The 12,344-nt window shown below is 41.5% G+C and overlaps 1 protein-coding gene across 2 annotated transcripts in view; it reads right to left on the bottom strand.

The window, feature by feature from the left end:
* EPS15 (epidermal growth factor receptor pathway substrate 15) overlaps window positions 1–12,344 on the bottom strand; it is a 112,001-nt gene that overhangs the window by 66,574 nt on the left and 33,083 nt on the right. For both annotated transcript variants that reach the window (XM_034778562.1, XM_034778563.1), the window contains exons 5-8: window positions 9,553–9,648; window positions 8,683–8,748; window positions 4,936–5,061; window positions 3,479–3,538 (exon numbers count right to left, since the gene is read on the bottom strand). In XM_034778562.1, the coding sequence (XP_034634453.1) occupies window positions 3,479–3,538; window positions 4,936–5,061; window positions 8,683–8,748; window positions 9,553–9,648 (348 nt within the window). The remainder of the gene's footprint in view (window positions 1–3,478; window positions 3,539–4,935; window positions 5,062–8,682; window positions 8,749–9,552; window positions 9,649–12,344) is intronic.

Raw genomic sequence — 12,344 nt, 5'->3', positions numbered from 1 at the left:
ACCATGTATCCCTACCTCTCAGGGATAAATTCATTAATGTATGAAGCATTCATTCCACGGGAATGAGCACCATAGAAAAAGGCTATGAATAATCAATGTAACCATCAGGCTCAATGTTTTTATTAGAAGTGTATTTAAACACAAGAGACCATCAAGGTAAATCTACATTAAAAAGACATGAAATGCTTTCTCAACATTAGCCAAAGAGGCAGGGCCCAGTTATGGTTTCTCCTGCCCCCTAACTGCATATGCATCCCATCCCAAGGAAGAGCAGCACACATCTCCTTCCAAAATATCAAGCCCCAAGCAGTCCTCCTTATTCTAGAAGAGAAATATTTGATAAATCCTAATTAGGTAGTATCCTTTGGCAATCCTTTTTCTCTCTCCCCAAAACCCCTCAAACTGGAGTTTCAGAGTAACAGCCGTGTTAGTCTGTATCCGCAAAAAGAAGAACAGGAGTACTTGTGGCACCTTAGAGACTAACAAATTTATTAGAGCATAAGCTTTTGTGGACTACAGCCCACTTCTTCGGATGCATATAAGTGGGCTGTAGTCCACGAAAGCTTATGCTCTAATAAATTTGTTAGTCTCTAAGGTGCCACAAGTACTCCTGTTCTTCTTCAAACTGGAGTCTATCTTTCTGTTCTCTCTGGCTGGGCACATTAAACATTAGCCTTTGAAGACTCCTTTGAAGTTCACTGCCAAGTAAACAAATCCCGCACTGCAGGAGTTTAACACCTTTTAGATTAGTTTCAGAAAGTTGGGTTTGCATAGTAGGAAACAATTTCAGTAGTCAAATCCCAGGACAAGAGCACAAATTCTGACAATGGAAGAGAGCCGAAAGAGGCTCCACAGAGCCTGTGCTCCAGGTTAAATCTTTGTATCTGGCAGATGTGGGCCAATCAGCATCCCTCCCACCACAAATGGGCAATGAGTGCCAGAGACTCCAATGGTGGGTAGATAGGGGGAGAGCTAGCTGGCTTCCTCAGCAAGTGAATCCCTCCCTTGCTGCTGGGGAGGTCCCCCTTCGCTGCCAGCCCCTTCAACATCCCCCACTTGTTGAGCAGGTGAGTGGCATTTGTTCATATTCACTAGTCCCTTCCAGTAATCACTGCACTTAATAGTTCTAACTTTGATTGTGGGATTATGCTTTAGGAAGGTTCAAATCTTAGAAAGGGTCACTTTTTAAGATGTACTATTTCACAAAATTTCATAGACTATCTATTATGTTAATTATTTGCTCTGCTTGCCTAGTATGTTATAGTCATTCCTCAACTTCATGAATCAACTGTTTTAGCACTCAGCTAAATGTCTGAAAATTACAGCACACACATATATAGAAGTATAAGTGCACGTATAAGTACGGCAAAGATGAGTACTCTACAGGTGAGTTATCACAGTGGCCATGAAATTATGTCCACAACTACAGTTAATTGGAGATTTAAAGAGCTGATTTTAGAAGAATTTGAAACAAGTGACAGCATAGGTGAAAACTGACGGAACAGTCACAAGTAAAATATTTTGTGGGTTCCTTCATCTGCCAGAAGGATACTCCTATTTCCATCCCCTTAAATCTGCCTAAATACCCATGTTTACTTGTTACAGAGGCAGAGTTTCAGCCTCACCCTCAGAAAGTTGATGCTTGTCAATAAGATGAAGAGAGAACGGTGTTTTCCCTATTGGCATTTTTATCCCAAGAAATATAAGTTTTCATTTTGAAGTCATTGCTAAACTCCCAATATTTGATTCTATATTATTGAGTCAGTTTCTGGAAGCCCAAATTAAAGACAAGCTCTTGGCATGTATACCTATTAGTTTCCTTGATATAGTTCTGAAAGGTTTCAGAGTAGCAGCTGTGTTAGTCTGTAGCCGCAAAAAGAACAAGAGTACTTGTGGCACTTTAGAGACTAACCAATTTCTCTAAGATGCCACAAGTACTCCTGTTCTTTTTACAGTTCTGGAAGTTTACCTCGTTTTTCAAAGGCTTACACAGAGGAATAAGTTTTAAAATACTGTATTAATAAATGCTTATATTTGAACCTTTGTACTATTAATACTATCCATTTCTCTAACTGAAAAAACAAACATTTCCTCCACCCTGATTACATGTTTCTTTCCTCTCCACTTGACCTAAGTGCTGAACACACACCCTTGACTAATTCAACATCCGTGCAAGACTACAACAGGTTTTATTTACTCTTCATCTTCGAATTAAAGAGAGAGAGTGAGCTTCTGTTTAATCTCACTTTTATCCATGTAAATTCAACTTTTCAAGTACTGAAGTGAAACTAAAATCTTATGCAGAACCAAAAGATTGGCCCCAAAACAGGGGGAGATGACAAATGAGCAATATGAAGAGTCAGTGTTTTACGCTCGTTCTTTTAGGTCAGTTTTTCCAGTTGTTGAATTTGGTCACCGAATATCAATGCAGAATATGTTTTTGAATTTAAGAATGGTGTTGTTGATTGCATATCTACCTTGAGAGCACTCAGTCTCACCCCAAGTGCCAGTATTAGGATATTTGGTTGGACCTGTAAAACAATTTTTCAGTGTCTCTGTTCCTAAATGGAATCAATTCCTGTCCAGCATATATAGAGCCAATACAAGAATATGGAGAGGATTAAAATAATTCTGTGCTTGCTATCACATTTCAAGATTGCTAGATCCTTCCCCACTGGCCTTCGAAGGAAAAGCTTTCTTTTTATTCATTTGAAATAGCAGCATTTAATATCATATGCCATTAAAGCCTGGTCTAATGAAAAGATAGAGTTACATACAAGCCTTAAAAAGATAAATCTGATAAGGATTTCTTGCTGTGACAAGTATGTGTATCTACTGGTTAAAGTTACAATACATAAAAAAAAACCCACCATACATAAAATTCTCTCTCCAAGCAGAACTAGAGAAATCCTAGACAAGAAAAATGACCTGGAATGAGACTACAACACCTCCCACAAGAGAAGGAAGCAATTTATGTTCAAATGGTTTCTACCCAAAGAAGGGAAGCTTAGCTTAAACTCCAGCAGGGATGCAATGTCCTTTGAAAAAAACATTGAAAAGAGCCCTTTGAAATGGACCTACAACCTTGTATGCTCACATGATAACTAGAAAGAGCTGTCTCGTGGTTTGTAGATTAAAAAAATTATATTTTTAATTAATGGGTACGTGTACTAGATTTATGAATATGACCAAACATCTCAAATGCTTATAAAACCTTTAGGAGTTCACTCTCAAGTGATTTCTATACAAAAAGAGGACACTGACCTAGCAGGTGGGGGAGGCAGAAAAGCAAAAATAGTACAAGCAATGGAAACTGATGGGAATTTAGACTGCTACTGTGGCACGAGCTAGGATAACGAACAGAAATAAAGGAGAAGTGAATCAACAGATATGGAGTCTAAAAACCTAGCGCTTCCAATGTTTGGCTTTTGTTATTAGGTTTGCAGAATTATGAAACTAAATGAACCAGTGTACTTACAACTGCAAATTCATCTCGATCCAACATTCCATCATGGTCAATGTCACTTAGTTCCCAAACCTAAAGAGAACCAAAATATATAAGTGATTGGCTCCCAACCCCCATACATGCAGTGTCAAACAGCAGAATCAAAGCTTCTATCTGGTTTCAGATTTTAAAAATACCCATCAATCCTCTCAAATAGGAGGGACCATAGGATATTGAAAGTTTCCCTCAGCACTAGTTTTCAGTCAGCAATGTGCATTTGGATTAAATTGTATAAGAAAGCTATTTTCTGAAGGTGTAGAGAAAGAGTAGGATAACATCACTCTCCCTCAAAGTAAATGTTAAAATATACATAATTAAGTGGTCCAATACATTAAAAGGGAGATTAATGTGGCAATTTTACAGAATAACTACAAAGATATCCTTTGAAACAAAATATACATTTATCAGTTTGTTTTACTCCTCAGTAAGGTAACTGTACCTTTTTAGAAGCAGGGAAAAAACTACACGCCACATGTAAAAAAATTTGAAGTGTTTTACATATATACTATTAAATAAATAATCTTAAAAATAGAAAGCTAACTGTAAAAATAAACTAATTACTTTTGTAAAGGAAAGTATGGTCATTTTACAATACCTCAGGAGTAAGGCTGCGAGTCTGTCAAGGAGGTCGCAGATTCCGTGACTTTTGCAGTGGCTGGTGCTGGCTCAGGGACTCCCCGAGCTGGGCAGTCCGTGGGCCAGCAGCAGAAGTTTGGGGATGTGGGAGGGGACTCAGAGCAGGGGGTTGGGGGTGTGTGGGGTGCTTACCTCAGGGTGGGGGGCTTCCTGGCTCCCACTGGCATGGCCCTTCAGCTCCTAGGCAGTGGAGGGGTCACGGAGGGTGCTCCGCGCCGCACGCTGCTGGCACCCACAGGCCCCGCCCCTGAAGCTCCCATTGACTACTGTTCCTGGCCAATGAGAGCTGCAGCAGCCAGCGGTTGTGGCAGGAGCAGCACACTGGAGCCCCCGATCCCTCTGCCACCTAGGAGTTGCAGGGACGCAGAGGTGGGTAGGGAGCCCCAGCCAGCCCCGCCAACCCTTCCCCAGCCACCGCGGGGTCCCACTCCTGGGATGCGATGGACCCGGCCCACCCCTCCCCCAAGCACCAGTGGGGTCTGGGCCTCCTCCCAAAGCACCCACAGCCCCCCCAGGCCCTCTCCCCCCAAGCACTCACAGCCCCCCACCCAAGTTTTAATCAGAGGTATTTTTAGTAAAAGTCATGGACAGGTCATGATTTTAGTTTACTGCCCGTGACTTTTACTAAAAATACCCATGACTAAAACGTAGCCTTACTCAGTTACATTTTTATTACTAAAGATATTAAGTCTGAATACCCAGACATTTCTCTAATTAGTACAGTTATCTTTATTATTTATTATTCACAAATCAAGTCAGTAGCCCAGTAATTTTAGTTAGAATAATATTCTTACTCTTCCTAGGACATCCACTGGCAGTTTGGAGTTTAGCAGTACAGGTTTCACCTTATCCCCTGACAACAATCCATTCACAGGATTCAGACTGTCAAAGATAGCATCATATTTGGCCTTTTCTTCCAGCTGAGAGAGCAAAAGATAAACCGATTTGTAATACTGGTAATGGGAACACTTTTAGAACAAAGCACACAACCCAAGAGAACCACAGTTTACTATACAGGTAAGTAACCATTTATTCAAGTGCTTGTGCATGTATTATCCTACTCTAGGTGAATCCCAACCTGTGCTACTTTGGTGGTGCGAACTCTGAGTCTGCTTTAACAGACTGAAGGACTCTCTTTCCAAAATTAGCATCTGTTCTGGGTGCTTCAACAATTGCGTAATGTTGTGCAAATGTGTGTACAGTCTAGAGGTGCTGCTCTGCAAGTGCCTCTGATTGGAAAATTTCTCAAGAAAGCCTCAGAGGTAGCCTGGCCACTGACAGAATGTGCAGTAACTTGTGGTGGTGTTTGTGAGGTCATAATAAGTCCTAATATATGAGGAGATCCCATGAGAAATTTTGTACTGTTGCAGCCCGTTCTCTCATTTTTCTGCATATGCTAGAGAGTCTTGCAGAGGATCTAAAATTCCTTAATTTTATTAACACAGAATAAAAGACGTCTACAGACATCTGAAGTGCATAATCTCTCTTCATCCCTGTGACTATGAGATTTTGGAAAGAAACTCTGTAGATGTACCACCTGATTTAGAAGAAATTATATTACCTTTGATAGGAGTCTTAAGAAAACATTATAGAACATTGTGTTAGGGGGTCCCCCCCACCAAAGCTTGTCTCTGTCCCAGTGGATGTGACTATTACTAGATAAGCTATTTTAGCTGACAAAAGAAAGAGCAGGAGGCTAAAGGCTCAAAACGTAGTCATGTAAAACCTGAAAAGAAAAAGAAAAAAAAAAAAAAAAAAAAACAGGTGAAAGGTCCCAAGGGTAAACTAGTGCTTTAATGGTGGATAAACCCTAACATCCTCTATAAAACCTCTCAACCATAGGGTGGGAAAACACACACTGCCTTTGTATAGGTGGGTGAATGGTAGTGATGGCTGCCAGGTGCTCAGAAAAATGCCTGATTTTTCTAAAACGTTCTGAATCTGCAATGTGGCTGGAAACAACAACTGATGGTGTACCCAGATGGGTACCTTTTTCCACTTCACCAATATGTCTAGTGGAATGCTTCCTGCTGCTGATTAACATATTTTTAACTGCTTGAGAACAGATTCTCTGATAATAGTCACTCTATATCCATGCCATGGCGTGGAGAATGCACAGATTGGGGTGGGGAACCTGGCCGTAATGCTGTGATATCTCCTGGAGAACGTGCAAGATAACTGGAAGTTGAATCAATAAGCTTCATAAATCTGAGGACCAGTATTTTCTCAGCCAGGCCAGGGCTAGGAGGATCATCCTGGCTTGTTCTTGCTTTAGCTTCTTGATAATCCTGGGAATCATTTGGAGCAGAGGATACATGTATAGAAGCTCCAATTCCCAGGGGAACAGGAATGCATCCATCACAGAACACAGGTTCTGACCAGCCCTGAAACAGAAGTAGCTGCATTTCTTGTTGTTTCTGGTCACAAGTCCACGTTGGGAAACCCTATTTCAGGAACTCTGACTGCATTCATGATATGTAATTAACATTCTGCTGAGGTAATCTGCTAGAACATTCTTTACCCTGAGAAGGTGTGAGGTTTGAGGGTGATGTCATTCTCAATGCAGAAGTTCCAAAGCTGCACCACCTCCTGACACAAGAGATTTGACATTGCTCCACACTGTTAGTTAAAGTAAAACACTGTGGTCATATTGTCCATCATCTTCCAAGCTATAGTGTTCATTATAGATAGCAGAAAGACTTGGCATACATGAATTACAGATTCTGGAAACCTTGAGTCTGTACCTCATCTAGGTGTGCTCAGCCAGCCGATAGCGGATATGTCCATCACTAACGTTTCTGATAGAAAGAGAGCAGAGGTGGGGTACAGCAAGTAAAGTACCCCCTTGCAGACATTTTCCAGACTCATGCACCACCTTAATGCTAGGATTTGAGCAGCTATGTGAATCAGCCTGTCCAGAAGATTCTTGCTTGGGTGATATGTGGACTTCAAATCAGCTTTACTTGCACCGCAGGCAAACTCAGACACATGTGGAATGCCATGTGTCTAAGCACGGTGAGACAGGATCTCGTTCTCAGATGAGCCTAGCCTAATGCACAGGGTTAAAATGGAACAGAACCTTTCTTAAGGTAGACAGGCAGTTCTTGTTGTCGAGCCAACTCCAATTAACTCGATTATCTGAAATGGAGACAGTGTTCATTTGACCATGTTTATTTTCAGACATAATCGCATGAAGAGAGACCGGATCTGATGAATGCTGCCTGCGACTTAATCCGTGGTCTCTCCAGGCAACATCAACCATCCTGATACAGGAATATCTGAATATATGTGTGATAGATAAGGCACTAAGACCACCACACACTTGGTAAAAACTTTGATCACTGATGATAGGCTGAATGGAAATACCATATATTGGTAGTGGCAGTCCCCCACTCAAAATATGTTAGATATTTTCTGTGGCTTGGGTGGATAGCCATATGAAAATAGGCATCCTGCAGATGGAGAGCAGCATACCAGTCATCCAGATAAAAAGAAGGAATAATGGAGGCCAGGGATACCATCCTGAACTTGATCTTTTTGATTAAAGTGTTCCGGTCTCTCAGAGTATGTCTACACTGCAGCTGGGAGCACATTTCCCAGCTCAGGTAGACACGTGCTAGCTCTTCTCCAGCTAGCATGCTAGAAAGAGCAGGGTAGTTGGGGGAAGCACATGCTGCAGCTTGGACTAGACGCCAGAGTAGAAACTCACCCAGACCCCCAGGTATGTACTTGGGCGGCCAGTCCAAGCCATCGCCCAAGCTATCCCTGGTTAGGTAGAGCTAACACATCTACCCATCCAAGCTGGGCAGCACGCTCGCAGACGCAGTGCAGATGTATCCTTATATCTAAGATGGGCCTCAGACTCCCCTTCTTTTTGGCGAGGAGGAAACTACAGGAATAAAATAACCTTTCCCTGTGCTGTGGACGGACCTCCTCTATAGCTTTTAGATCAAGAGGAGATTGTACCTCTTGAAGCAGTATAGTTTCGTGAGAGGGACGTGGACAATGGATGGAGCTTAAGGCATTGACTGAAAATGATTGGTGTATCCCAATTCCAGTGTCTAGAACACAACAATCTGAAATTAAGGCATTCCAGATACTGCAGAAATGGTACAACTGATTCCCAAAGGCAGGAGACGAGTCAGGAAGATCTGTTCTGACTGGGACTCTGCTCCTAAGGAAGCAGTCAAATCTGCTGCTTCAAGGACAGACTGCCAGTAACAGGTTGCTGTGGCAGAAGCAGATGATATTTTGCCTAAGAAATGTGTGACTTTTCCTGGATGAATCAAGTTGTCTAGGTAGAAAAGAGAATGGGCTATCAAAGAGTCTAAAGCCTCTGTTGCCTCCTGTAAGAAGTAGGTGTGTGCACACTTGCTATCTGGTCACACTAAATACAGAAGACATTAAATTTGGAGAGAATAATCTGAAATAAGCTATAGCAGTTACTACACGTCTAAAACAAGTGTAAGTTTTCTTGGAAACTGCAGTCATAAAAAGGGCCAGATATTGGTATGTAGGCTTTTTGACTGATTACAACATACCTTAACAGCCCATGGGATGTCGGCTGATGCTGTTCCACTGATTAGTAATGGGCTACCGGTATCAGTCTAATGGAAAACAGATCAAACAAAAATATATTATTTGCAAAGGGAAAACTGAGTTTCAAGACTTTTCTGCTCATCTGAATGGGCCCTGCTATCCAAATCCATAATCACATTTTAATTAATCAACTAATGAAGGTACAATAATTTAGGATAAGAAATTCAAAATGGCATGTTCTCTTCATACTCGAAGCAACATCAAAGCGTAATAAAAAGTACGCCTTAATTTATAGCTATACCATATTCCTTCAATGAAAAGGGAACAGACTTTAATTGTCTCTACTTTTAACAATCCAAAGAAAAATAAAGAGTAAAACTGGACTGTTAAACACCTTGTGGGTTATAAGAAGTACAAATGTCACTTTTTAATTTTTGATATAGCTGGTGCTCATGAAAATGAGGGAAGAAGAGCACCAGAGTTAGGCATAGTGTGACCAGGTGCCATGGAAGCTTTCCCACTCAGTCTTTTAAGTGCAACTTCAATGTTGCCTTCAACATCCTTGTCTTAGGATTTTTTAAAACTAGAAAAAGTTCAATGGCAATGCTAACAAATTATTTACTATGGTCTAAATTAACATTTTCTCTTGTGACCCAAGCAGGATTTTAACCCAAGTCTCCAATAGGGCTAGACTAATGTACTCACTGTTGCACAAAAAGTCCATTTTTAAATTTTTCAATAGCACTAAGATTTCCCAGTGAAGATGCTGCATATAAAACACTAAACCTTCCCAACTGTTAGCTTAAAGTACTTAAGGTTACTGAGCTGATCACAATTTTTATTTTTTATTTATTTTTTAAAAAGTGTCTTACAAATCTAGGTGGAGGAACAGGCAAATTAAGACTACTCAGGGAAACGTCCAATCCATTCTGTGCACAGGCCACTAGTCGCAAAGCCACAAAAAATTCCTATGGAGGAAAAACAGAATTTTTAAAGGATTTACTATACAAAAGTAATTTAAACTCAACTGGAGAACTGACAATTTATAATTCTTCTACATTGGCACATTTCTTAACAGGATTCATCTTGTTAAACTAATATACTAATATACTTCTTCTTCTTATTATTATTATTATTATTATTAAGCCTTAATTTATTTCAAAATGACTTATAGTAACATTAAAAGTATCAACCATTACACAGTAGCCACTCTAGAAAACCTTAACACCTTATTGAAAGGTCTGCCAAAATATTTAACAGTGCAGCAAGGAAGGAAAGAAAACTCTGCTCTCTTGAATGAAGCTCTGGTCACCAAGATAAGAGTTTTAGTGCATTCATGCCAAGAGAGATAACAAGGACTAATTTTTTACACTATATATTCATGGAAATGGAAGGTACATCATCTTCAGAAATATCTTAATATCCTCAAAAAGGGCTCAAACAACATAGCAATCAATCTTGAGGGGCAACACACAGCCTTAACAGATTAAGCTATGAGGCAGCTTTGGGGCAGGAAGGTCGGACAAGTGTTCTCAGATGAAAATATTGTCCCCCATAAGCCATTCTCTCTCCAGGCCTTGGTCTCTGCCTGTTTATCACCATATATTTACTGGATTGGAGAACCATCTCGTATTAGACAGAATTTCAATTTAAGAGACATTGGCTTGAAGATTTATTCGATATGTGGCAGTCGATTCTCTAACATTACTAAGGGCGGGCTACACTTAAAATGCTGCAGCGGCTGTGCTGATGTACCGCTTGAGTCAAGACACTACTACACCGATAGGAGAGCTTCTCCAGCAGCATAGTTAATCCACCTCCACGAGAGGCAGCGGCTATGTCAGTGTGAGAACCCCTCCCACTGACATAGCACTGGCTACTCCTACATACTTAGGTTGGTATAACTGCTTCGCTCAGAGGTGCTCACCCCCAGCGTCTTTGATCAAAGATTTCTCACAACAGTGTCCATTCAGCCCATGCATGCGTGTTAGTCAGTCTCCTGCCCTAGCTATTGTTACATAGCACTGTGTGGGCAAACTGCCCTCAGTTCTTTTTCTACTGCAAAGCCCCATGGCAGAAAACTCCAAAGCAGAGGGGAAGGAGGGCAGATAGCAGAGCACCCATAGGGGGACACATATCGAAGAACCACAATTATTGCACAGGGTGAATAACCATTCCTCCTCCTTCAAGTAGTGTCCCTATGGGTGCTCCACTCTAGGTCACTACTGAGCAGTATCCTCTAAAAGGTTGAGTGGGCTTCAGAGTCAAGTCCAGTATGGAGGATAGCACAGCCAAGCCAAACACAGTATCAGAGGCAGACTCATGAGTTATTGAATAGTGTTTGGTGAACTTATGAACAGTTGCCCAAGTAGTGGCTTTACAGATTTCAATAATTGGCACGTTTTTGAGGAAGGCTGTAGAAGTAGCAATAGACTTTGTAGAATGGAGTGTGTATAACCGAAGGTGGTTGAACATTGCGAGACTTAACAAGAATTAATGCAGCCTGATATCCATTTGGAAAATCTCTGTTTAGGGATTGCCAACCCTTTTGACCGATCTGCTAGTGAGACGAATAACTTGTGGGTCTTCATGAAGGTCTTTGTTCTGTCTAGATAGAAGGCCAGGGCTCTCCTGACATCCAAGGTGTGCAGCAGTTTGTCCTGGAGATTTAGATGCAATTTGGTGTGGAAGAGAGGCAAGTGAATGGACTGATTATGATGGAACTTGGAAGAAACTTTAGGTAAGAACTTGGGGCAGGACCGCAGCATGACCTTGTCCTTAAAAAGCATTGAAATGAGGGTATGCAATTAGGACTCCTCACTCTCCAACATGTCACACCAACATGATGGCTATCAGAAATGCCATCTTAATTGACAAACGGAGCAGTGTGCAAGTAGCCAAAGGTTCAAACATCTATCTTGTACGGGATTTAAGGACCAGAAAGAGGTCCCATACTGGAGTAGGATGTTGGACTGGCAGATAAGAGGTTTCCCAAACCTCTAAGGAATCTTGTTGTGGTCGGGTGCGTGAAGACAGAATAACCCTCTATTAGGTGGTTGAAAGCCATGATGGTTGCCAGCTGTACTGTTCTAGAGTCAGAGACAGGCCCAAGATTTTCAGCATTAGGGTGTATTCCAGTATTTCCAGAAGTGATACAGTTGTTGGTGGAATCTGTCTGCAGCCACACCAGGTGGAAAAGCATGTCCATTTCTGAGAATATGCGTAGCAAGTAGATTGTTTCCTGCTGTGTAATAGTACTCTTTTTACATCATCTGAGGAGGCTGCCTCTAATCCCATGAGCCATCGACCAACCATGCTTTGAGAAGAAGCATTGTGAGAGTAGGATGAAAAATCTTCCCGCCCTCCTGGGAGAGGAGATGGGGAGCAGCATGGAGAGTAATCTGAGAGCAGACAGACAGCTGTATAAAGGCAGGCAACCACGTTTGCCTGGGCCAGGTTGGAACTATTAGAATGACCCTGGCTTCTATCTTTATTTTAAGCATAACTTTGGCTATTAGGGAGGGTCAGCAGGAATGCATTTAGTAAGGCTAATAACCACTGAAAGTGAAAAGCAACAGAGGGTCCTGTGGCACCTTTGAGACTAACAGAAGTACTGGGAGCATAAGCTTTCGTGGGTAAGAACCTCACTTCTTCAGATGCAAGT

This window comes from Trachemys scripta, chromosome 8 (assembly GCF_013100865.1).
Source record: "Trachemys scripta elegans isolate TJP31775 chromosome 8, CAS_Tse_1.0, whole genome shotgun sequence".
Taxonomy (NCBI): Eukaryota; Metazoa; Chordata; order Testudines; family Emydidae; genus Trachemys; species Trachemys scripta.
Note: the sequence above shows the minus strand (reverse complement) of the source record. Positions and strands in the feature narration are given on the sequence as shown.